Below are 22,654 nucleotides of genomic sequence, written 5' to 3' on the forward strand. Positions count from 1 at the left end.
TTTGTGCACTTTACGAACATAGAGAAAGACCTTTAGGGCCATCAATGGAGGGAATTTCACTTACCTTTGACTGGCTTAGACTGAAAATCAGGTCAAGAGCAATATTTAGATGCGAAGATGATAATTCCTTGACACACAAGTGTCCCAAAGAAATAACAATTCTCTGAACTGCTTTCACGTCATCACCAGCAAGCAGCTTGCTTAATTTTTCACGCAAGATTACCAATATGGGAGCTGCAGTTTTAAGCTTGGTTAAGTAAAATTATCCTACAAACATGCTTCATACAGTGATTCTATAGTGGCCTCAAAAAAATACAAACTTACCTGAACTAGAGTCTACCAGCAGAAGAGGCAATGGGATACAAAGTCCGACATGGCCCAGCGCTTGCATTGCAAAAGAAGCCAACGTGGCAGTCTCCGAATTGACAACATCGACCAGACATTTAAGTGTACTCTGGAGTAAAGCTTCTGGGATCTGTCACACGTAGAAAGGAAAGCAAGGAAAAGATCCATGTAACCAACGGAAAAGCTTATCGAAACAAAATCAATAAATACAAGATTTATAATGAAATAAACAATTAGTGCATAGGTTTACCCACAAGAAGCTTAAAGCGGAAGCAACTTCAAAATTTCTATAGAGCTCGAATAAGCTCTAGTCATGTTGAAAACCTGAGGGGAGGAAAGTAATAGAGAGAACTAATTTTGTTTATCCTACCTTAATTCTTACACAATACACCTTCACCTATAAATAGGTGTAATACACTATAGAACACGCAGAATTAAGTATGAAAAACTTTGAAAAATATGGCACTGCATAACTGGTTGACTCATTTATGAGATCAGCATATTTCAGTGCCAACTTTGACTCTCTACAGAAGGTTGATTAGTAATTGGAAGTTAAATGACTCTCTTTTTAATGATGCACACGCAGTGTGCCACAACCTCTTGATGCACTGCTTTAGGTCATATTGAATAAAAGAACAACCAGATTTATAATACATAAAGTATATACTAGTTGTTGTAAGCCCGGGCCCAACTCAAGCTATAAAACTAATAATTCTAATTAAAAATTATTTGCATCACATTCTTAAATTTTCACCAAATCTCTTATTTCTTCTTATTGAAAACAATCAAATTAACTAGAATTACAACCAAGGATATATATTTTCTAAGAACCTGTTTTTTCTTGCGAGTCAAATTCCAAATCCTCCAACGCATTTTTAAATCCTGTATTCCTCTTTTGTGAATCCCGAATTGATGTAGCATGTCTCATATTTATGTCTTTATCGTTTGGTTGGGGAAGGCAAGTTCTACAAAGTGGTGGTTAGACCGACTATGTTGTATGGGGCGGAGTATTGGCCAGTCAAGAAGTCTCACGTTCAGAAGATGAAAGTGGCGGAAATGAGAATGCTACGATGGATGTGCGGGAACACTAGGAGCGATAGGATAAGGAATGAAGTTATCCGAGACAAAGTAGGAGTAGCCTCGATGGAGGACAAGATGCGGGAAGCGAGGTCGAGATGGTTTGGGCATGTGATGCGGAGAGACGCAAATGCCCCGGGCGGAGGTGCGAAAGGTCGGCATGGACGGTTTCGAAGAAGAGGTAGAGGTAGGCCGAAGAAGTATTGGGAGAGGGTGATTAGACAGACATGGCGCATCTCCGACTTACCGAGGACATGACCTTAGATAGGAGGATATGGAGGACTCGGATCGTAGAAGGCTAGTAGGTAGTCGCGTTTATCCTTTCTTGCGAGTAGCTGCATTGATCTTTAGTTTCTTGTCCCTTGATTTCTGCGAGTATCTGTTTGCACAGAATAGTTTATCATGGCTTATTCACTTTCGTTGTTTTCATTTGCATAATTGCTTTGAATTGTTTGCCCGTATCTAACCTTTCCTATGCCTTTTCTTGAGCCGAGGGTCTTCCGGAAATGTACCCCTACCTAAGGTAAGGGTAAGGTCTGCGTACACTCTACCCTCCCCAGACCCACATTGTGGGATTCATTGGGTATGTCGTTGTTATCGTTTGGTTGGGGAACAAGTTATCGCAAGATTAATTATGTCAGGATTAGTTATCCCGGGATTCTTATCCTACCCTCTCACGGGATACAAATAACACTGCAATTCTGGGATTAGTTATACCGAGGTTTTATTCCAACCAAACATGGGATAAACTCATCTTAAATTTAATCCCGAAATTAATTATCCCTTATCCCTCGTACCAAACAAAGATCTACTTAAAACTAGCATCAACACAACAAACTGGGAAAAAATTTCAAGTATCTACAACATATCAAAATCAATTATACAAGCTTGGAATTAGATGCTTTGGTGTGCACTTTTTTTTTTTTTCCCTCCACCACGCCATTTTGGTGTTTTCAAGCTTGTTATCCATTTTCGTGAAATATATTTTCCTGTCCAAGTCTTTTGCGTTAAAAAATATTGAAATGTTCAAAGTTTTCACTAAAAGTGCATATAAATACAGACTCAGAGATGCAGAACAAGAGAGTGATAGATTTCCCATCTTTCTCCTCTTTTCACTCTGTTTGAAATAATTTCATAACACCAAACAATCAGAGGCGGATCTAGGATTTAAACTCTATCAAACTTTTAAATTTTTTAGCATTGAACCATTATATTTCTAAAGTTATGGATTCATATCTACTATTATTGTAATTTTAGTAAATTTTTACACATAAATTTATACCCTGCATCGAAAGTTTGGGGTTCAAATTGAAACCCTAATTATTGTGCTCCATCCGCCTCTGCAAACAATCCACAAGAAAAAATAATGTAACAAAGGAGATAAACTTACCGAAGAAAGGAGCTGCAAGTCTCAAAACAGAGCATTAGAAACACATGAGAGACATTTTGGAGTTTTTAAAAAGTAGACCATCACTAACCTTTTAGTACTAAAAGAACTAAAATCACACACAACCTAATTAAGGACAAGCTGTTTTTAAAAGATAAGATCACTGTTCTGTTTATTGAATGACGTTTTGTATATATCTTCTTTTGACATGGGTAAAAGCCGATAATAATAAATGTAACTGGCAGAGTAAAATAAGGGCATGTGGCTGTAGAAAGTCCTCAAAATCTAGCTAGTACCATGGAGATAGGCAACAGCCCATTTGCATTTCTCTCAATTTGTATTATTCGGGTTCTTAGTACATTAGAATGGAAAAAAAAAAAAAATCAACCTGATTGATATCTAAGGACACGTGGGGTTTCAAAGATGGTCCTTAAAATTCTTGCAAGGTCCAAATTGCCCTCAGTGAGGAGGGCAAAAGTTCTTGGATTGTGGCTTATATATAATAGTAATGCACAACTAAACTCGGCTAACAAGGTATCCCTTTGAACCAAGTACACTGCTGTTCTACTATGCATTTTACATCAATTGACGATGAATTTTCACAAAAGCATTGGATGCACATCGGAGAAATCCCGAAGGATAAAAACTTACAGAAACGGTTCTTGACATGCAATTTGCAGTAACATATCCTAAAGTACATAGCACGCCATGCTGCATCTCGAACCTGGAAGAATTGATAACGGATTATACCGTCAGAAACTAATGCAGTTGCTCCAACAAGGGAGATGATCCACAAGAGGTGATAGACAGCTGAATGTTTTAAACTCAAAGCTACAACCTTAACTTAGGTGCTGTACCGATTAAGGCGATCAATTCACTAATAAGATCACACAAACTGTGAAGAGGAAGTGAACAGGAAGCAATTCCAATTAAGCGAGATATAGATTCACGTGTATCAAAGTCAATATGTCCCAGAAATTGCTTCATCCATGCGACTTTATTGACATATCGAGAAGCTATCACCTGTCAGTAATATTAGAAAACCAAAAATTCCTGAATCCATAAATCAGATATAAAATGAGAATTTAGTGTAGTCCTCTTCTTCTACCATTCAAGGGAAATGTGAGCCTACCTGGGGCACATGAGATCCAACAGATATAAGCGCTTTGGAGGCATTAGCATGCAGGTCAACAGAGCCTTCGTAAGCCATTGCATGTTCTAGAAGCAAGCATAATTTCTCAACTGCAGCCGAAAAATGGGCACCTTCTACCAAATTATACTGTTTCATATCTGCCTCAAAGCACCTCAACAAAAACTTGATCATAGCCACATAAGATTTAGATGGAAAAAGAAGCTTTGATCCTCCCACACTAGCAGAATCCAAAACCGAAGGCTGCTGTTGGATAATACAGTCTAGCATGTCAGAGAGTTTTGGGTACTTTAAGTTGAGGCTTTTGCTTACTGCTTTCCTTTGATCTTCATCAGGAAATAAACCTTCTAATGCAATTTCCCTACAGAAAACAAAAGTTGCACATTTGAAGACGTGTACAGAAAGAGGAGATGATAGCACTATTAACCCATGCAAGAAATCACGCAACAAATAAATCGCACATAACTTGATCAGAAACTATTTCAACAATGAGGAATACCATGTCTTCTGTTTGAGTTAATTCCTGCTTTCTTTCCATCACTACCACTAATCTATTATGCAGTACCCATTTGAAAGGACAAAGAAGATGAGCAGCCAAATATTTGAAGTCTAAGACAGTTTTTCCAGATAAAGACTTAGGGAAATAAGGGAGCCATTTCTTCTGGCCTTATCTTTGCAATGTTGGACCTCAGAATCTTCAGACCTATGGGCTAGCTTTATTTTCAGTGGAGGAAAAACTTCATGCCTTTGCACTCCATGCGGTCTCATTTTCAGCATTAGGAAAGGAATCCCACTTTTTTTTTCTTTTTTTTTTTTTTGATAAGGTAACTAAAACAGAATAGGTTCTTCACTCAGAAGGAACAACATCACTAAATGATTAATAGAAATTTTAGAGAAGGTAATGATGTCACTGCATTGAATAGACTTACAATTGAAGCATAATGAAGCTACAGAACGAGGGAACCTGTCTCATCAAATATTCTAAGGCCCCATTTGTCCATAGATACCAAAAAAAAAAAAAAATCACTTTTTTTGGAATTTTGGAGTTGGAGTTGTGTTTGGCCATAGTTTTTGAAATTGTAGTTTTTGGTGAAATGTAGTTGTAAAAAGGTGAAAAAAGTGAAAACTTTTGAAAAACAAGTTTTTGGTATTCCGGAATACAACTTCAAGTTGTATTCAGAATTCTTATGGCCAAACGCTGAAAAGTGAAAAAAGTGAAAAAAATTCCGGAATAAAGTGAATAATTCTTATGGCCAAACGCCTACTAAATATGCAAAAGTACTACTATGGTCGTAAGTGAATATTCTAGAAAGATATCCAACAATTAGCTAATAAACAAGAATGTCCACTTAATGTTAAACAGTAAACCTCATAAGCTAACCTTATATCGAGCTTAGGATCAGCAGCTCCAAGCATACAAATAAATCGGCTTGGGCAATGCTGCATGTCAAACAACAAGGTTGCCCATCTCATAGCACAAAAGCGCACTTCGCCTTCCTCCTTGTGAAAAAGAAAACAAATAGAATAATATAACAGCTCGCATCCGTATTTGATACAGCCCCTCAAGTTAACAGGAACAAGCATAACACTGGAACAACAAAAATAAAGGAATCAATGCTACAAATGGATACCACTTGAGAACTTCTAAGAAGGAGCGCCTCCAGATCATTTAATACATTTTTTGGTGCATCCTGAAAACCAAATAGCCATCAAAAGGGTGGAGACTGTAGAAAACATAAATAAAAAACATAGTGTTTTTTTTTTTTGAAAAGGGTATAAATAAAAAGCTCAGAATGTAGAACCTTGTAAGCAAATGCAAGGGAATTTGTTGCTTCTTGAATAGTAAGACGAAGAAATTGGGCCTCAGATTGCAGGGCATTAAACAGCCTTGAAGCAACATCAACTTTATCTCTGTAACAAATTCAAAATGAAAATGGCACATTAAAATAACATCTAATTTAGCTATAAAAGAAAAAAAGAAAAAAAAAGGCCCCGGGGAAGAGGAGAGAGGGGAGGGAGTGAAAAGTAAACAGGTATCAGAAAATGTGCATACCTAAAAAGTTGAGGCATCCTCTTAGCAAGCAAGCCAATTGCTTGGAAGGCAAATGCTTTCGTCTCGCGTGCAATAACATCTGGACAGATATTACTTGTTAAAAATTATAGTAAACCAATTATATCAATCTCAAATGGCTTAGCCGAACAAAGTTCAGTTTTATATAAGCAATAGCACCTGATTCTGATGCTGAATAACCATCAAGAGATTTCAGAATCCCTGTCAGTATAACAGGGCCCATAAGCCTCAATTGGTCCATTGCTCCCTGCATTTATTGGTAATAAACTGTCAGAGAAAATAAGTTCAAAGACATTGCTTCAGTAACCATCAGAATTGGTGTATATAAGAAGAAAGCAATTGTCGTTGGAAGTCAAAGACCGTCTTCCTCAGGTAATCATGGCATTTTCAGCGTAAGGAAAAGTGGATCACCAACTCCCAAGTTCAATAGAAGAGGTCTATGAAATTGTAAAATCTCCACTTTGATCACCAAAGAATCACCAATTACCTCTCCAATCAACATGACTGTCCATGTGTGACACCCTAGCTTAAGATGAAAGTCCCACATCGGCAAAACACAAGAGAGATGCTGGGTATATAACTAAGCAAGCCTTACACCCTAGTGACACGTTTTAAAGCCGTGCGGGCCTAGGCCCAAAGCGGACAATATCATTAGCGGGCTGGGCTGTTACATATGGTATCAGAGCCACTCTTGTGTCAGCCTTGTCGATGGTGGGTCAAAGTTCAACTGAATTTAGGCAAATCCCGGGTAGGCGGGGCAAACCTCAGTGCTAAGTCTAGGCAAATCCCATACACGGGGGCAAACCTTAGCGAGGACATTGAGTCCATAAAAGGGGGTGTATGTGACACCCCAGCTTAGGAGGAAAGTCCCGCATCGGCAAAACACAAGAGAGATTCTGGATATATAACTAAGCTAGCCTTACACCCTAGTAACGCGTTTTAAAGTCGTGCGAGCCTAGGCCCAAAGTGGACAATATCATTAGCGGGCTGGGTTGTTACACCATGATGGAATATCTTTTATCAGCATTAGTACCTCTTTTGAAGAAAGAAAAAAACTGTATTTCGACCACCTTCCTTTGTATCTTGCCTCCATGATATTTCTCAATCCTCCTGTTAGTGTTTCATTCTTCTCTAATCCCCCTTAGACAATATGCAATTTTCAGTTGTAACGTCTAGTGCTAGGCATTCGAGAATTTCTGACTTCCTCTTATTAATTTCACCACATTCTTAGTTATTCTTTGAGGCTTGATTGCAGTGTCAGGGTATCATATAACTTAGCAAAATGTTAATAAGGCCGATAACAAAGTTCTTGTAGGCATTTTGCCAACATAGCGAAGTTCTAATACATGCGAAGAAATAAAAGAGAGGCGGACATAGATGGAAGACTAATAATAATAGAACAAAAACACCTATTTGCAAGTGTCAAACCTTAGAGTCATATTATACTTGTTTCTTGTTGGACAGTAACTAATAACTTAAAACTCGATTCTAAGACTAACACTTAACATACTAACCAATGTTGGATGCATTATGGAAGAAGGCATTTAGAGGGTGTTTGGATTGGCTTATTTTAAGGGCTTAGTGGCTTGTAAGCTCTTTTCTACTCTTTGTGGTATTTGGGAAAGATAAAAAGTGTTTTTAAGCACTTACTTTTAGGCCAAAAAAGTACAAAAATAAAAAAAGCTGGGCATTCCCAACTTATGACTTTTAGCTTTTAGCTTATAAGCTACTTTTAAAAAGCCAATTTAAACAAACCTCTTAGTGCAATATATAGGACATCATGTTATGGATGATCACATTAAACAACGAGCCTTTAGAATAATGTATCCATAAAGGCATTATAAAGGAGAAAGATGAATCCATGAGGTTCATTGACTCGATTGTTCATAATGGTAATTGGATATTATTTGTATGAAGGAGAAAGATGAATCCATGAGGTTCATTGGCTCGATTTTTCATAATGGTAATTGGATATTATTTGTCATATCCACGGCTGCACACAAGTGCTAATGATAGGATGCCTCTAAGTGAGATCTTCTCTCAAGTTTTGGTTCAACAACAAAGGTAGTATTGTGCTAACTATGTCGTAGGTGTAACGCGAATTTGAACCCTAACTAGTGAACCAAATCTGATACTTAGGTGGAAAAAAATATACAAATGGACTCATTATCCACCAAGTTTCAAAACTGAAGTACAACGAATTTCTAGGTTTAACTTTTAAAAAGAAAAACTCTAGCAGATCATCACAAGAAACATTCAGGGAATACTTGAGAATTATGCTTCAGAATAGTTATCTAGTATTGGTAGGAACTGGAGTTTATACAAAGATTTACATGTACACTAGGTACAGAGAGGACCAAGTCTAAGTAGGCTTAGGTGACCTTATTACTTATGTCTAACTAAAGGGAAAGACGGGATGACGGGTAGAAGATATGGAGTGTAACAGTAAAAAAGGAAGTCACTTTTCCTCCACATAGAGAGCTATCTGGAATACAATAGTTAGAGCAAGCAAATCTTAGACACAGGGAACAGATTGTTAATTTAAGTTAGTATTATTTATGCAACGAGTTCAAGAAAGATGTACATTACTTATTGTTGCACTATCATGTGGTTCTGAGTTGAAGAGTAAGGAAGCATGGCACCCCAGATGAAAGCAGCATGCAAAGGTAGCCTTTTCTTAGACAATTTGGAATAATAGGATGAGGAGGATGTTCCAATGCAATGGAAAGAAATTAAGGAATATAAAGTTCTTTCATTCTCCATTTATGCATTTGGTGTAAAAAGAAATCATGTTTGCAAATATAATTGCATAGACTGGTCAGGAAACCAAGAAGAGTACTCACAGCCACGTCGCGCATATACTTTGGCACCTTCATGGTGAACTATTGAAATGAACTTCGACTTATCTAGTAAAGGAATTCCAATCCTATATAATCATGAAAAGGAGTCTTAATTTTCAGAAAAAGATGTTCTTAAGTACCCCTAATTGTTATCGCACTTCCCACATGTTTCTTTAACCTATGTTGGACAATGCTGGAGCTCCTTTAGTAGCACATGACAGGATTGTTGAGCTTCAGTATGTTGTGGGAGATTCTTAGGAGCCGTTTGGACATGATTTGAAATCATGAGATGAAATCATGTTTGGACATGCAATTTGGATTTCTTAAGTTGTATTTTTTCTTATAGACATAAAAGTCCCACAAGTTGTGAAAACCATCAAAACTTTCCCAATTCTTATACAATTTTACCAAATGAGCAAGTCATAGTTCATAACAAAATTAATACGCTACTAGAAGGCCTTTCTAAAAAATACAACATCAATTGATCAAACTTTAGTTCAATAAAAAGGAACATTTAACATGAATAGTAATATAACTACTCTTTAATATAATCCTCCCACATGGCACGAACAATCTCTTCACGCTGAGCATATTTGATATTTGATATAAATGGTTGGTAAATATATCCACCAATTTATGGGTCTTTTTTTACAAAATATAAACTTATGGGTCAAGTTTTACATTTAAAAATTTTGAAATCATGATTTGAAATCCCAAATCATGCCTTTTTGGATGATTTGGAATTTCATCTCATGAGATGAAATCGCATGTCCAAACGCCTACTTATAGGTAATGAAATCTTACATGCTTGAAGACCCATACAGTGAACTCCATTCCCAACTGCTTCAACCTTGACGTTGTATTACTTCCTATAAAAGCAAGAAGTATAAATGAATTTTCCTCTACAGTAGTAAGAGTGGAACTTCGAAGAAATGACAGAAAAATCCTAAATAGATATACTATTGCAATAAAAAAGTAAGATGCAGCATTTTATAACATGCAAATCACAAAACCTGCTTCAAGTTTGAGGTAGCATAAGTAGAAAGCTGGAACATAAAGCTCTTGGCACACCACTTGAAGATTCAAATTGATTGAGAGGCTCGGTGTATAGAAGAATTACAAAACAACAAGGGAAGTTTCTTTAATGCAGGTCAACTTTTGAAACTTGACAAATTAGTTACTTGATGTAAGTTTTTATGGGAGCACTTCACATGGAGACCTTGAGAGATTTACAACCAAGAAACATTTCCTACTGTTAGAGCAGACATTTAGGAGGAAGTTAACACTTATATGAGCAGTACGGAAGGAAAGAAATAGGAGTACTTTTGAAGCAAAAGAGCTTGATTTTGATTTTGTACATTCTAAGAATAGACTCCTTAATTTTAATGTGTTTTTGGTCCACCAATGAGGTTCTGATTTGTAGAGAAGATTGTGTGTCTATAATAGAGAATCATAATTCTCTACAAATTCTTTAACTTTTGGTATATCTAGTTCTTTCCACTATGCCTCGGGTGTGCTGAATACTCCTGTTTCAACCATGGTCTCAAAAAGTACTTTTAGACAATGAAGAATGCAGCTAAATGAACAAAGATAATCACCGAAAGAACAATGGATTACAGAGATGGGGTTAAGGCGAAGTGAAGAAATCCAGGAATACAGGAAGATCACTCTGACTCATAAAATAGTTTTGAACGTCCGAATTTGAGGATATTTGTGATGCAGGACCAACTATACCAAACAATTAGTCAAAAAGCAATGGTTCTTTTGATGTAGTAAGTTAAGGCATTCCTTATTTTCTACTGTAATTTAGAATTTTCTTTATCTAATTTCAGATGTTAGTCTTGAGGTTGCAAGTTGACACTAGAAATACAAAACTGCAAGTGTTAAAAAGTAAAAAAAACAAAAAAAAAAGAGGTTTTGTTTTCACATTTGTTGTCTCCAACACTTAACTTTTTATAGTCCAACACTTGTCATTTAACATTAAAAATCACATAAAACTCAAAAAAATAAATAAAGCCAGGCTTAAGCCCCAAAAAAACCAGCACAGCCTATTAACTTAATGGACCACGGGTGGTATTAAGCACCCTTCGTAGCGGCCTGTTAAGCCTCATCCCCGACCGGTGGCCCTCAGTCCCCCCCCTAAAGGGACCATGCTCAGCCCGGACCAGCCCACTTTGACATGTATGCTAGAAACAGCTTACTCGTCTTGGGACAAAATTCACAAATAGCCATTTTTCGGACCCTTAACTGAACTAACCATAGATTCAAATGTAGTTAAAAATAGTTATTTTTAGAATCGAAATAATATTTGACAAAACTACCTCAACTTAAGGAGTGGCAGAGACCCACTGAATCAGAGAATCAGGAGAGTTCGAAGTCCAGGACATTATCCTGAAGTTCTTAATTGCAAAACCTTGAATTCTTATCCTGGAGTTTGTGTACGAGTTAACTAAAGAATAAATTATAAGCTCTTTTGCAAACGCTGCTTTCTATTGTAAACTTTCACTCACCTTCTATTTTTGTTTTTTGCTTCCAGATCTTCGATTATATATAACTCAATGCCGAAATCAATATGAGCTTCAAAAATCAAACATAACGTGGAGAGCTCAAAGAGATGTTCAGTACATATATGGCCAATGGCTTCACGGGATGATGGTCGTTGAAGACGGAAAACTGACATTCTAATGGGAACTCACCGGAGAGTTTCATTTGTCTACTTATCACGTTGATAGAAAGAATAGAGAATACAGTGAAAATTGCGGATAATAACACTAAATAGATATACTTTATTAGTAAATACAATAAATTGAACAGACAAGGAAAGCCTCTGAAATTATTCCAATTTTCTATTGTGATTTTCAATATCCACTTTGTTATAGGAGAATAATTACTTCCCTTATCGTTAGTGGAGAATAATGTCTTATCTTATTTTATTAGATGACAACTCCTGTATGAGGAACCCCTTTATATTGCTGAGAACCAAGACTGAACCCGTGGGCCAAAGGAAAGGGTACCTCTTCTGCAACAGAACCAGACCAAGCAAGCACAAACATATCCTTTATGTATCCCACTCTAGAGAATATCATAAGCATAAAGAAAAAAACATATGTTATCCATATCAGGACCAAAATAATTTAACGACACATCACAGATGGGAAACATAATCATTCTAGGCCAGTAGAAATCTCAGTGTAGGAGTCTACATGAGCTTAAATCCTACATTTCATGCGTATAAAGAAGCTAAAATACCAGCAAACGATCTTGAAGAAACAACGCAAACCATAAATGAAGCTTTGCACGATTTTATAGGCCCCTTACAGAAATGACTAATGCACACAAAGAGAGGATTTTTACCATATATGCAGCCAAAAATACACTGTAAAGTCAACGGAAAACTCTTTGCTGCTGTAATTGATCGGCAAAAAATAGACATCAGTTTTGCTCTCAAAGATGGATTTCCAGGACTGACTCTCGACTCTGGTGGAATTTGGTCAGTTCCAGCGGTACCTACAAAAGCAGCTGCGTCGTTAGTATTATTTGCAACTGATAGAGCAAAATAATTTCTTGCTGACAAAGACATGCATCAGAAGAAAAATATGAGGCAAGAAAAGATATAAGCTCTTAAAAAATAATTTTCAGTAACACCAGTGAATGAATGGTGACAAGAACCTCTGCAGATATGTTCCTCTCACAGTAGTTGCAGGTCATGGTGGACGCGCGCGTGTTTTTGTGTGTGTTTGGGGGGGGAGGGGGGGTGTTAATAACTTGTTAATAACTAGACTAGTTCCCTTTATTGTGCAACTCTTTGTTGGACATTGCACTTCGGCGGTACGAACTTAACTTCACGTGTATGTTTCTACTTTCTGAATGATACTGTTCTACTTTTTTTTTTTAAATAACCGTGGAGTCCAGGCCAACTTGCGCGCACCCGACTAATTCCACGGGATACCTGCCACCTCCCACCAGCAACAGGTACCAGATAACTATGTCCACCAAGGCTAGGACAGATGGGAAGAAATCACCTAGTGTTTTTGCCTCTGCGGAGATTTGAACCTGAAACCTTATGGTTCTTGCCCACTTCATTGACCACTCACCCTTGGGTGCAAATGATATTGTTCTTATGGTAGTAACGGTATCTGAAGTAAGCTAAAAGTATTTATGTTAGAGAAATGAGAGTTTGCCTTATTGTATTGGAAGTCGATTTGCTTCCATAAATTGTTTAATATTTTTCAGCATGTTATTCGGAAGAAAAAGATTTCCCTACAATTTTTGATACTAGTGAATATTTGATTTTTAATCAATGCAGACTTAGCTAACGATAGGGCACAATGGAAGAAAAAGATAGTTAGGGGATAGGATTTAGTCTTGTAAGAGACTTCCAATATTGTTATAAGGTGAAATAGCAGATGTTCCCCTTAAGTTGTCCACAACGACCGGATAGACATCTTAAGTTGTCAATGACTAGATAAACGCCTCTGCTTGACACAGGTGTGTCCCGTGGACACCCGGATCCAGCAGACCTTACGCGTGAGCTGCAATCGCAGAACGTACCAAATGGACAAATCAGCGGATGATACGTGTTTTTTTAATAGAATAGTAATTTTTTTAAGAAAAATGCAATTTTTTGTACATCTCTTTCAAGAAATTGTAACTTCCATTTTTTATAGAAAAACCCTCCCCTCCACCCCTCTTCTTCTTCTTGAATCTGCTCTTCCTTACCTCTCCATCCTCATCATTCCCTCAACACCTCTTTACCTCCGATGCTACTCCCCCACCTTTCCCGTCGTTGTTCCTGCATCCTCCCCCCTCCTTTCCCCTCTATTTCTATTTTCTAGAGCAGAAATTTGTTTCTTTTATATCTTATTTTTGGGGGTTATCTAGTTCTTATGGGTCAAATTTAGGTGTGTCAAAATTTAGCTAAACATTTGTTTAGACCCTATATATTTTCTTTGAGGTTGAAATTTTCATGATACTTTAATGGTGAATGGAGATTTGAAGAAGTATGACGAAGATGGTGAAAATGTGGGGCCCGTATAATTTTAAAAAAGGAAAATAGAATTTAAACATTTCACAGGCTCAAATTTGGGGGAAAGACATATATTTAGCCATATCAGCTTGAGGTATCCACGAGACACACCTGTGTCAAGTAAATGTGTCTATCCAGGCAAAGTTAAGGTGTCTATTTGGTCGTTGTGGACAACTTAAAGGTGCCATCTATGTATTTCGCCTTATTATTACTAAAATTTATATATAATTAACTTATTTTTCACTTTTGTTTTTATTTGATATGATGGTTTACATGAATTGAGCTTAAATGGAAAAGTTACAACAACAAAGATACCCAAAAGATAATCTCACAAATGGGGTCTGGAGAGGGTAAGATGTACGCAAGCCTTACCTCTATCTTTGTGGGGCAGAGAGATTGTTTCTGAAAGACCCTCAGCTCAAATGGAAAAGCTAAGTTGCTCGGCCTCGGGTGCAAGTATATGATACCGCCATGGATCTGAGTGTCGGATTCGACAAAATCTAAATTTTAAGATTCGGGAGTAGGGATCAGGTGTGGATACGGGTGCGGGGATTCGGCCAAGAAAATTCAAAATTATAAAAATAGAGCTATAAAGAACACGACCCCTTCAATTCTTGGTTTCTCTCTGTTTGGCCTGAAACATGAAGCAATGAATATGGGACAAAAGGACTATAATATTGAAGGTATGTCATTTCCCATGTCTTAAATTTGTTTTATCTTTCAAAAATCTCAATTTTCCCACCAAATTTGTCCATAGACTTTGGTCAAAGAATCCGAAGTTGGTTGACCGTATCCGAGACGTATCCCACACCCGTCCCGTGTCAAGACGAGTGCAACATCAAAAACGAAGAGTCCGCTCAACTTAGTGGAAAAGTGAAAATTCATATAGCTGAACCCAACTTCTTTGAGGCATAATTGTTGTTGTGAATATTTGATTTTCTGAGTCTATTACATGGTTTAAGCCAAGGAATACAGAACTTTTAATGGTTTGAACCAAGATTATTTTTTTTGTTTTTTTTTTGAACAGTTAACATATCTATTATCAACAAAGAAAATACACCAAAAGTGTACTTTCAGTAGTAATTACAAGTAGTAGTTAGAGAAAGCAAAACCTACCACCTAAAGCCCTATAAACAATCTAGAATACTAGTTATATCCTCTACCTCTTGGGGGAATTCATGAATACACCAAAAATAGAAAAACACTAGACAATTCATCTTCAATTTCTGGAAGGTGATACTTTTGTCTTTAAAGCATCTTTGATTCCTCTCCTTCCATATTGTCCATGTAATAACCCATATTAAATTAGGGGTTATTTTGGTATTTAATCAAAAAAAAAAAAAAAAAGGAAAAAGAGATGTGGGCCAAGCCCACAAAAAGAAAAAAAAAATAAAGAGTAAAAGGGAATAAGAGAATCAGACGTGAATTACAAAAGCAGAAGCAATAGAAGCCGAACAGAGAAAAAAAAAACGTAGTAGAAGAAAGGGAGAAAAAGAGAAGAAGGGCGAGAAGAAAAGTAAAGATTTTCCACCCAACTCATTAAGGTAATGACTCTAACTTTTATTTAAGTTTGTTACATAATTATGGGTGAATCATTATGGTGAAAATATGGGGATATTTTGAGGAATTGAGAAAGTTTAGCTCTAGGGTTCTTCAATCAAAATCATTGATTTGAAAGGGCAAATAGTGTCGGATTTTAGACTTCTATATATCGTTGGAATCCTCTCGTTAAGGCCTTCCGGAAAACATATGTCTTGTCGGATTTTGAATACATTGACCGGAGGGCGTTTTCGTCCTTTAAAATTTGACTTTAACCGTTTAAGCCTCTAAAAATATAGAAGTGGTTTACGCTAAGGGTTTTGACCATTCTAAATCCGTTTTCGTGTAGTTTGAGGCAATCAGGAGACTCGAGAACGCGCTTTTGATTTATTGGGAAGTGTGCTTGAATTGTGAATTTGAGGTAAGTGAGACTTTAAGCTTTGGGTACTTGCTTTTCAAAACCCGTTTTTAAAAATATGTTTTGTCCGCTCGGTCCATGTGTTGGGGCGAGCGTGTGCTTGCGAATCGGTGGTCCTTGAGGCCGGCCCCGCATATATTTTATTTTCAAATAATCTAAAACTCTCTTCATAAATTATTTTGTGATGTGATATAGCTGTGAGCCATGATATTGGGGCATTGTGTATGCTTCCCTTAGCATTGTGTATGCTTTTTGATGATATTGGGGCATTGTGTATGCTTCTTGATGATATTGGGGCATTGTGTATGCTTCCCGACATATTTGGCACATTGTGTATGTTGCCGTGGATTCATGGTGTTGATTAATTCTTTAACTTCTTTGTTTATGACGGTCCTTAGTGTAAATTGTGTTGAGATATATAATATACTTGATAAACAGTGGTTTGGGCCTTGGTTGCTATTATATAATGATATATTCATGTGCGTAATGTTTTGTGCTTGTTGTGTGTTTGTATTTTCTAACGCTTGTTTCAGGGATATTTAAAGTGGCGGGTCGAGAATCTTACTGGGTTATATTTATGTATAACTCACTCCTTACTGCGTATCCGTACGGATCTTATTGAGAATGAGGTTTTGGTAGTTGAAGATTTCGTGAGTGGATTACTGTCTTTGAGGTGAGCCACCGCATTGTTCGTGGAGCGACCATTTTGCTTTATCTAGTTTATTTCTATTTATTTCTTTTATTTTGGGTTTACGATGCTCCGTTAGATGCTCTGTGAGTGTGGGATGTGGGCTAGAGATTCTTTTTATCGGCGTTGGTTGGTTTTCATAAATCGATTATGGATTTGGTTGGCGACTATTTCGCATTTTTATCATTAATAACATTGTTGGACACAAACTTATTTTCTTTTAGTGCTTTCGTAAATGATTAAGGATATGATATATGGCTACTTTGGCGGTGTATTTTCTTTGGGTGCCAATCACGTCACGAGGGGTATTTTGGGACGTGACAAAGTTGGTATCAGAACTTAAGCTTTAAGTCCCGGGTCATGGAGTAGTGTTTAGTAGAGTCTTGTTCATAGGTATGTAGGCGTCCATACTTATGACCTTGAGGCTACTAGACATCTAGGAAGTTTTCCCTTCTTTCATTCCTTGTTCGTGCGTGAGTTGAATCAAGTCTAACCTTGTAATATTTATTTCGCGATAGGCTAAAAACGCGCGTCTTCGTCTGCTAAACGTGGTGTGGACGGTGCTACCCGCGGTGGTAAACAAGCTAATGCTCGTCGGACTAGAGCTCGGGCTAGGACTCGGGCCACTCCTCGGCTGAAGTTGTGAATGGGGTCGGCCCGAGTTGCGTCGAAAGCAAGTGCGAACAAGTGGTTCAAAACACTCCCGACACCGGGCCGCTTGCCCTCTTATTGCTTTGCCCGCGGATGTGGTGACCGAGATTGTTTAATGTGTTGGAGGCATTGGCGCTAATCATGGTGGACTTCCGTCCTCGGAGTCACTTCACGAACAAGCTCAAGTTCGATTGAATGTTGCGACTAATCGGACACCTCGAGCCCCTCAATGAGGTTGTCCGGTCTACGGGGCAATCGAGGAGTTTAAGAATTTCATGAATCTTAAGCCACCGAGCGATGCTTCACCAACATTGAACCTCGTTCATTGATCGTTGTGAAAAGATATTGACTACGTTGGGGCGAAGGAGACTCGTAGTGTGGAATTTGCCACTTTCTTATTCTGAGGGTCTGCAGAGTCTTGTTGGATTTCGATTTAGAGAGGTAGACAAGCAGGGTTACCACCCATTACTTGGTCAGAATTTTTAGCACTATTTAAGGACAGGTTTATTCCATTAAGCAAGCAAGATGACATGAGACGTCAGTCCAATAATTTGCGGCAGGGAACTATGACCATTACAGAGTATGAGGCCAAGTTTACAGATTTATCCAGGTATGTGCCTTCTTTGGTTGAGGATCCGAGAGAGAAGGTGAGGCGATCCGTGGATGGACTTGAGCATCGCTATCGTGGTCCTGTAGTACGAGATGTGCGATATGGTACCTATTCAGATGTAGTTGACAATGCTCTCCGTTACGAGTCCTATCTAGAGATGGACAAAGTTGAGCGTGAAAGCAAAAAGTCACGTAACACGGGTGGGTTTAGTAGTGCCCCATCTGGGGCAAGAGCGGTTTTTATCGTGGGCGGTCCGGACTGCTCGGTCGGGAATCGGTGGTGCGGTCTTCTAGTGGCTTTCGGCTAGACGGGGCCGGCGGCCCGGCGGATGCGGAGAGAAGGGTAGCGGCTCGCCCGGTCGGGTTATCATCAGGTGTTCTGTGGTAGAAATCACGATGGTCGTTGCTTTGGGGCGGATGGGGCTTGTTTTACTTGTGGTGAAAAGGGGCATATTGCTAACTGCGTCACAAGGAAATTCGGGTGCTAGTCGAGCTCTTACCGACGCGGGGAACTCTATAGCTACGCGGGGTCGGATTTAACCGGCTAGGGCCGCTCGCCGGGGTGCTCGTGGGCGGGGTCGACGGGGGTGCGCGGGTTGCTCGGGGAGGGGGTGGACCACGGGATTCTTTGCTATGACCGGACGGGATGTCGGGCGTCCCCAATGCGGTAGTCACGGGTATTATTACTATCGGTTCTCGTGGTGCGTTGCTCTTTGATCCCCGTTCTACGTAATCGTATGTATCTTAATTCTTTTGCTATATTCTTAGAACGGGGAGTTGAGTCTATTAATGTGTCATATGTGGTGGAAACCCCGGTGGGGAGAGTATATTAGTGGATAGAGTTTATAGAGATTGTGTGATATACGTTCGGGGCGGGGACACCGTAGTTGATCTATGTGTGTTACCATTATGTCCAAACTTTCGATGTGATTATGGGCATGGATTGGTTGGCATCATGTTATGCATTGGTTGATTGCTATGCTAGCTTATACATTTTAATTTTCCTGGAGAACCTTTAGTGTGGAAAGGCATGACTCGTGCGACTCAAGGAAAAAATAATATCTTATGTAAAGAAGCACGCCCGAATGATTAATCATAGGTGTTTGGGTTTTATTGCCACCGTTCATGATACTCGAGCGGAGAATGTTACTATTGATAGTGTTCTGTTGTTCGCGAATTTGCGGATGTTTTTCCCGAAGATTTACCCGCCACCCCCATGAGAGAAATCGAGTTCGGCGGTGATTTAGTTCCGGGGGACTCGACCTATCTCTATTCCTCCATATCGTATGGCTCCGGTCGAGTTGAGAGAACGAAGGCTCGGCTCACGAGCTACTTGATAAGGGGTTCATTAGGCCTAGTGTAACGCCTTGGGGTGCACTGTGTTATTTGTGAAGAAGAAGGATGGCACGATGAGAATGTGCATTGACTACAGGCAACTGAACAAGGCGACTATCAAGAATAAGCATCCATTGCCTCGTATTGATGATTTGTTTGATCAGCTATAGGGTGCTACTCATTTTTCCAAAATCGACTTGAGATCAGGTTATCATCGGTGAGAATCGGGCGAGGACATCTCCCGATAGCTTTTCGGACAAGATATGGGCACTTTGAATTTTTGGTGATGTTATTCGGCCGACTAATGCCCCCGCATTTATGGACCTCGGGTATTCAAGCCATACTTAGACCATTTTGTGATTGTGTTCATTGATGATATTTTGGTCTACTCTCGAAGTGAGGGTGAGCATGGACAACACTGAGAATTGTGCTACGACACGAAGGAACGAAAGCTTTATGCCAAGTTCTCAAAATGTGAGTTCACAGTTGAGCACGGTTTCCTTTTTAGGACACGCGAGTGTCCCGAGAGATGGGATTGAAGTTGATCCAAAGAAAATTGAAGCGATTCGAGATTGGCTCAACCCACTACTCCCGCGAGATACGCGACATCGTGACTAGGGACTTGGATATTACGGGAGGTTTGTGGAGGGTTTCTCGAAGATAGCCGCTCCATTGACACGTTTAACTCAGAAAGGTGTCGTATTCCAGTGGTCAGATGAATGTTCAGAAAGTTTTCAAAAATTAAAGGTTGCATTGACTACGAACCGATTTTGACCTTACCTACTGATGAGGTGATTTCACCATTTATGTGATGCGTCTCGAGTCGGGTTGGGTTGTGTCTTGATGCGCAAATGGCAAAGTGGTAGCTTATGCGTCTCGATGCGTCTCGGCGGCTAAAGAAACATGAGAAGAATTATCCAACTCGCGACTTAGAATTGGCCGCAATTGTATTTGCACTTTCGAGATCATACGTCACTATCTTTATGGTGGCGTGGTGAAATCTATACGATCACGAGTCTGCAATACATAATCAAGCAAAGAGATCTAAATTTGAGACAGCGACGGTGGTTAGAGTTACTTAAAGATTATGATCTTAATATTTTGTATCATCCTGGTAAGGCGAATGTGGTGGCAGACGCCTTAAGTAGAAAGTATATGGGCGGCTTGGCGGTTTAGCGAAGAACGACTCATGGCTAAGGATATTCGGCATTAGCCAACCACGGAGTTCGGATTGATCGCGGTGCGGGGCGGGTTACTTGCGGTATGGTGGCACGAATCGTCCTTAGTGGGACAAGTCAGGCTTGCACATATGAAGATCCGTCTTTTGAACTACGAGATCGAGTGCAAAATGGGCGTAAAGTCATTCTCTATTAATGGCGAAGACGTGTTACGTTGTCATAGTGAATCGCGGTATTCCTATGGTGGGTGATGGGAAGCAGTAATTCTTGAAGAGGCTCATAGTCGCGATACTCATCCCCCAGTGCTACGAAGATGTACCAAGACTTGCGTGGATTATATTGGTGGAAAGGTATGAAGGCTGATATTTTGAAACATGTGAAAAGTTGCTTAAATTGTCAGCAGGTTAAATATGAACATCAAAAACTCGGTGGAGTAATGCAAAACTTGATTATCCCAGAGTGGAAGTGGGAAAGGATTACGATGGATTTCGTAGTTGGTTTGCCGAATACTTTCAAGAAACATGACTCAGTCTGGGTGATTGTGGATAGACTCACAAAATCCGCTCATTTTATGCCTTCGGGTTACCCATACCGCGAGCGGTTAGCGAATATTTACCTCGAGTGAGATAGTTCGACTTCGTGGTGTGCCCGTTTCTATAATATCGATCGAGGTGCACGATTTGCTGAGTTTTGGAAGTGTTTTCGAAGTCGTTGGGTTCGCGAGGTCGAGTTGAGTCTTTTCATCCCAAATCGACGGTGGACGATCTGAGCGAGTTATTCGAGATTTTAGAGGACATGCTTAGAGCTTGCGCGATAGATTTTGGTGGTCATTGGGACGATCAGTTGTCTTTGGCAGAGTTCGCTTATAATAGCAGCTACCAATCGAGTATACAGATGACGCCGTTTGAGGCTCTATATGGTCGCGGTGTCGTTCACCGGTTGGATGGTTCGGCCGGCGAAGCACAACTATTAGGTCGGATTTGGTTCGGCGAAGCCTTGGAAAAAAAGTTGCGTTGATACGAGAACGGCTTCGAGAGACTGACAAGACAAAGGATAAAAAAGTCTTATGCGGATAAGAAAGTACGTGATATGGAGTTCGTGGAGGGGGAAAAAGTCTTTCTAAAAGTATCCCCTATGAAAGGAGTTATGAGATTCGGTCGAAAAGGTAAGTTAAGTCCAAGATACATTGGTCCTTATGAGATTTTGGATCGAATTGGGTTGGTGGCATATAGACTTGCTTTATCACCTAGATTGTCTGCTGTTCATCCTGTATTTCACGTGTCTATGCTAAGAAGATATGTTGGTGATGATAGCCAAAAGATTCAGCCAGAGGATGTGGAGCTCGATGAGAATTTGACTTATGAGGAGGGTCCCATATCTATTCTAAATAGGCAAGTACGACAATTGAGGTCGAAAAAGGTAGCTTCAGTCAAAGTGTTATGGCGTAACCACCCAACCGAGGAGGCTACTTGGGAGTCGATAAATATCCTCATTTATTTAACGCGACAGGTATGAATTAGACCCGTTCGAGGACGAACGTCATTTTAAGTGGTGGAGAATGTAATAACCCATATTAAATAAGGGGTTATTTTGGTATTTAATCAAAATAAAAATAAAAAAATATAGAAGAATTAAGTGGTACAAAATAAAAGAAAATGAGGATTAAAGGGTCCTTTAGGGGGAAAAAAAAAAGGAAAAAGAGATATGGGCCAAGCCCACAAAAAGAAAAAAAAAATAAAGAGTAAAAGGGAATAAGAAAATCAGACGTGAATTACAAAAGCGAGAGCAACGAAGCCGAACGAGAGAAAAAAAAAAGCGCAAGAAGAAAGGGAGAAAAAGAGAAGAAGGGAGAGAAGAAAAATAAAGATTTTCCACCCAACTCATTAAGGTAATGACTCTAACTTTTATTTAAGTTTGTTACATAATTATGGGTGAATCTTTATGGTGAAAATATGGGGATATTTTGAGGAATTGAGAAAGTTTAGCTCTGGGTTCTTGATCAAAATCATTGATTTGAAAGGGCAAATAGTGTCGGATTTTAGACTTACATATATCGTTGGAATCCTCGTTAAGGCCTTGGAAAACATATGTCTTGTCGGATTTTGAATACATTGACCGGAGGGCGTTTTCGTCCTTTAAAATTTGACTTTAACCGTTTAAGCCTCTAAAAATATAGAAGTGGTGTACGCTAAGGGTTTTGACCATTCAAAATCCGTTTTCGTGTAGTTTGAGGCAATCCGGAGACTCGAGAACACAGTTTTGATTTATTGGGAAGTGTGCTTGAATTGTGAATTTGAGGTAAGTGAGACTTTAAACTTTGAGTACTTGCTTTTCAAAACC

The 22,654-nt window shown here is 39.0% G+C and overlaps 1 protein-coding gene across 2 annotated transcripts in view; it reads right to left on the reverse strand.

Annotated features, from left to right (window-relative positions):
- LOC132065663 (uncharacterized) overlaps positions 1 to 22,654 on the reverse strand; it is a 49,337-nt gene that overhangs the window by 14,434 nt on the left and 12,249 nt on the right. For both annotated transcript variants that reach the window (XM_059459152.1, XM_059459153.1), the window contains 12 exons: positions 12,225 to 12,377; positions 9,675 to 9,739; positions 6,190 to 6,277; positions 6,013 to 6,091; positions 5,762 to 5,870; positions 5,591 to 5,650; positions 5,341 to 5,459; positions 3,942 to 4,320; positions 3,648 to 3,832; positions 3,461 to 3,533; positions 325 to 475; positions 65 to 234 (listed from right to left, as the gene is read on the reverse strand). In XM_059459152.1, coding sequence (XP_059315135.1) covers positions 65 to 234; positions 325 to 475; positions 3,461 to 3,533; positions 3,648 to 3,832; positions 3,942 to 4,320; positions 5,341 to 5,459; positions 5,591 to 5,650; positions 5,762 to 5,870; positions 6,013 to 6,091; positions 6,190 to 6,277; positions 9,675 to 9,739; positions 12,225 to 12,377 — 1,631 coding nt within the window. The remainder of the gene's footprint in view (positions 1 to 64; positions 235 to 324; positions 476 to 3,460; positions 3,534 to 3,647; positions 3,833 to 3,941; positions 4,321 to 5,340; positions 5,460 to 5,590; positions 5,651 to 5,761; positions 5,871 to 6,012; positions 6,092 to 6,189; positions 6,278 to 9,674; positions 9,740 to 12,224; positions 12,378 to 22,654) is intronic.

This window comes from Lycium ferocissimum, chromosome 7, assembly GCF_029784015.1.
Source record: "Lycium ferocissimum isolate CSIRO_LF1 chromosome 7, AGI_CSIRO_Lferr_CH_V1, whole genome shotgun sequence".
In the NCBI taxonomy this organism is placed as follows: Eukaryota; Viridiplantae; Streptophyta; class Magnoliopsida; order Solanales; family Solanaceae; genus Lycium; species Lycium ferocissimum.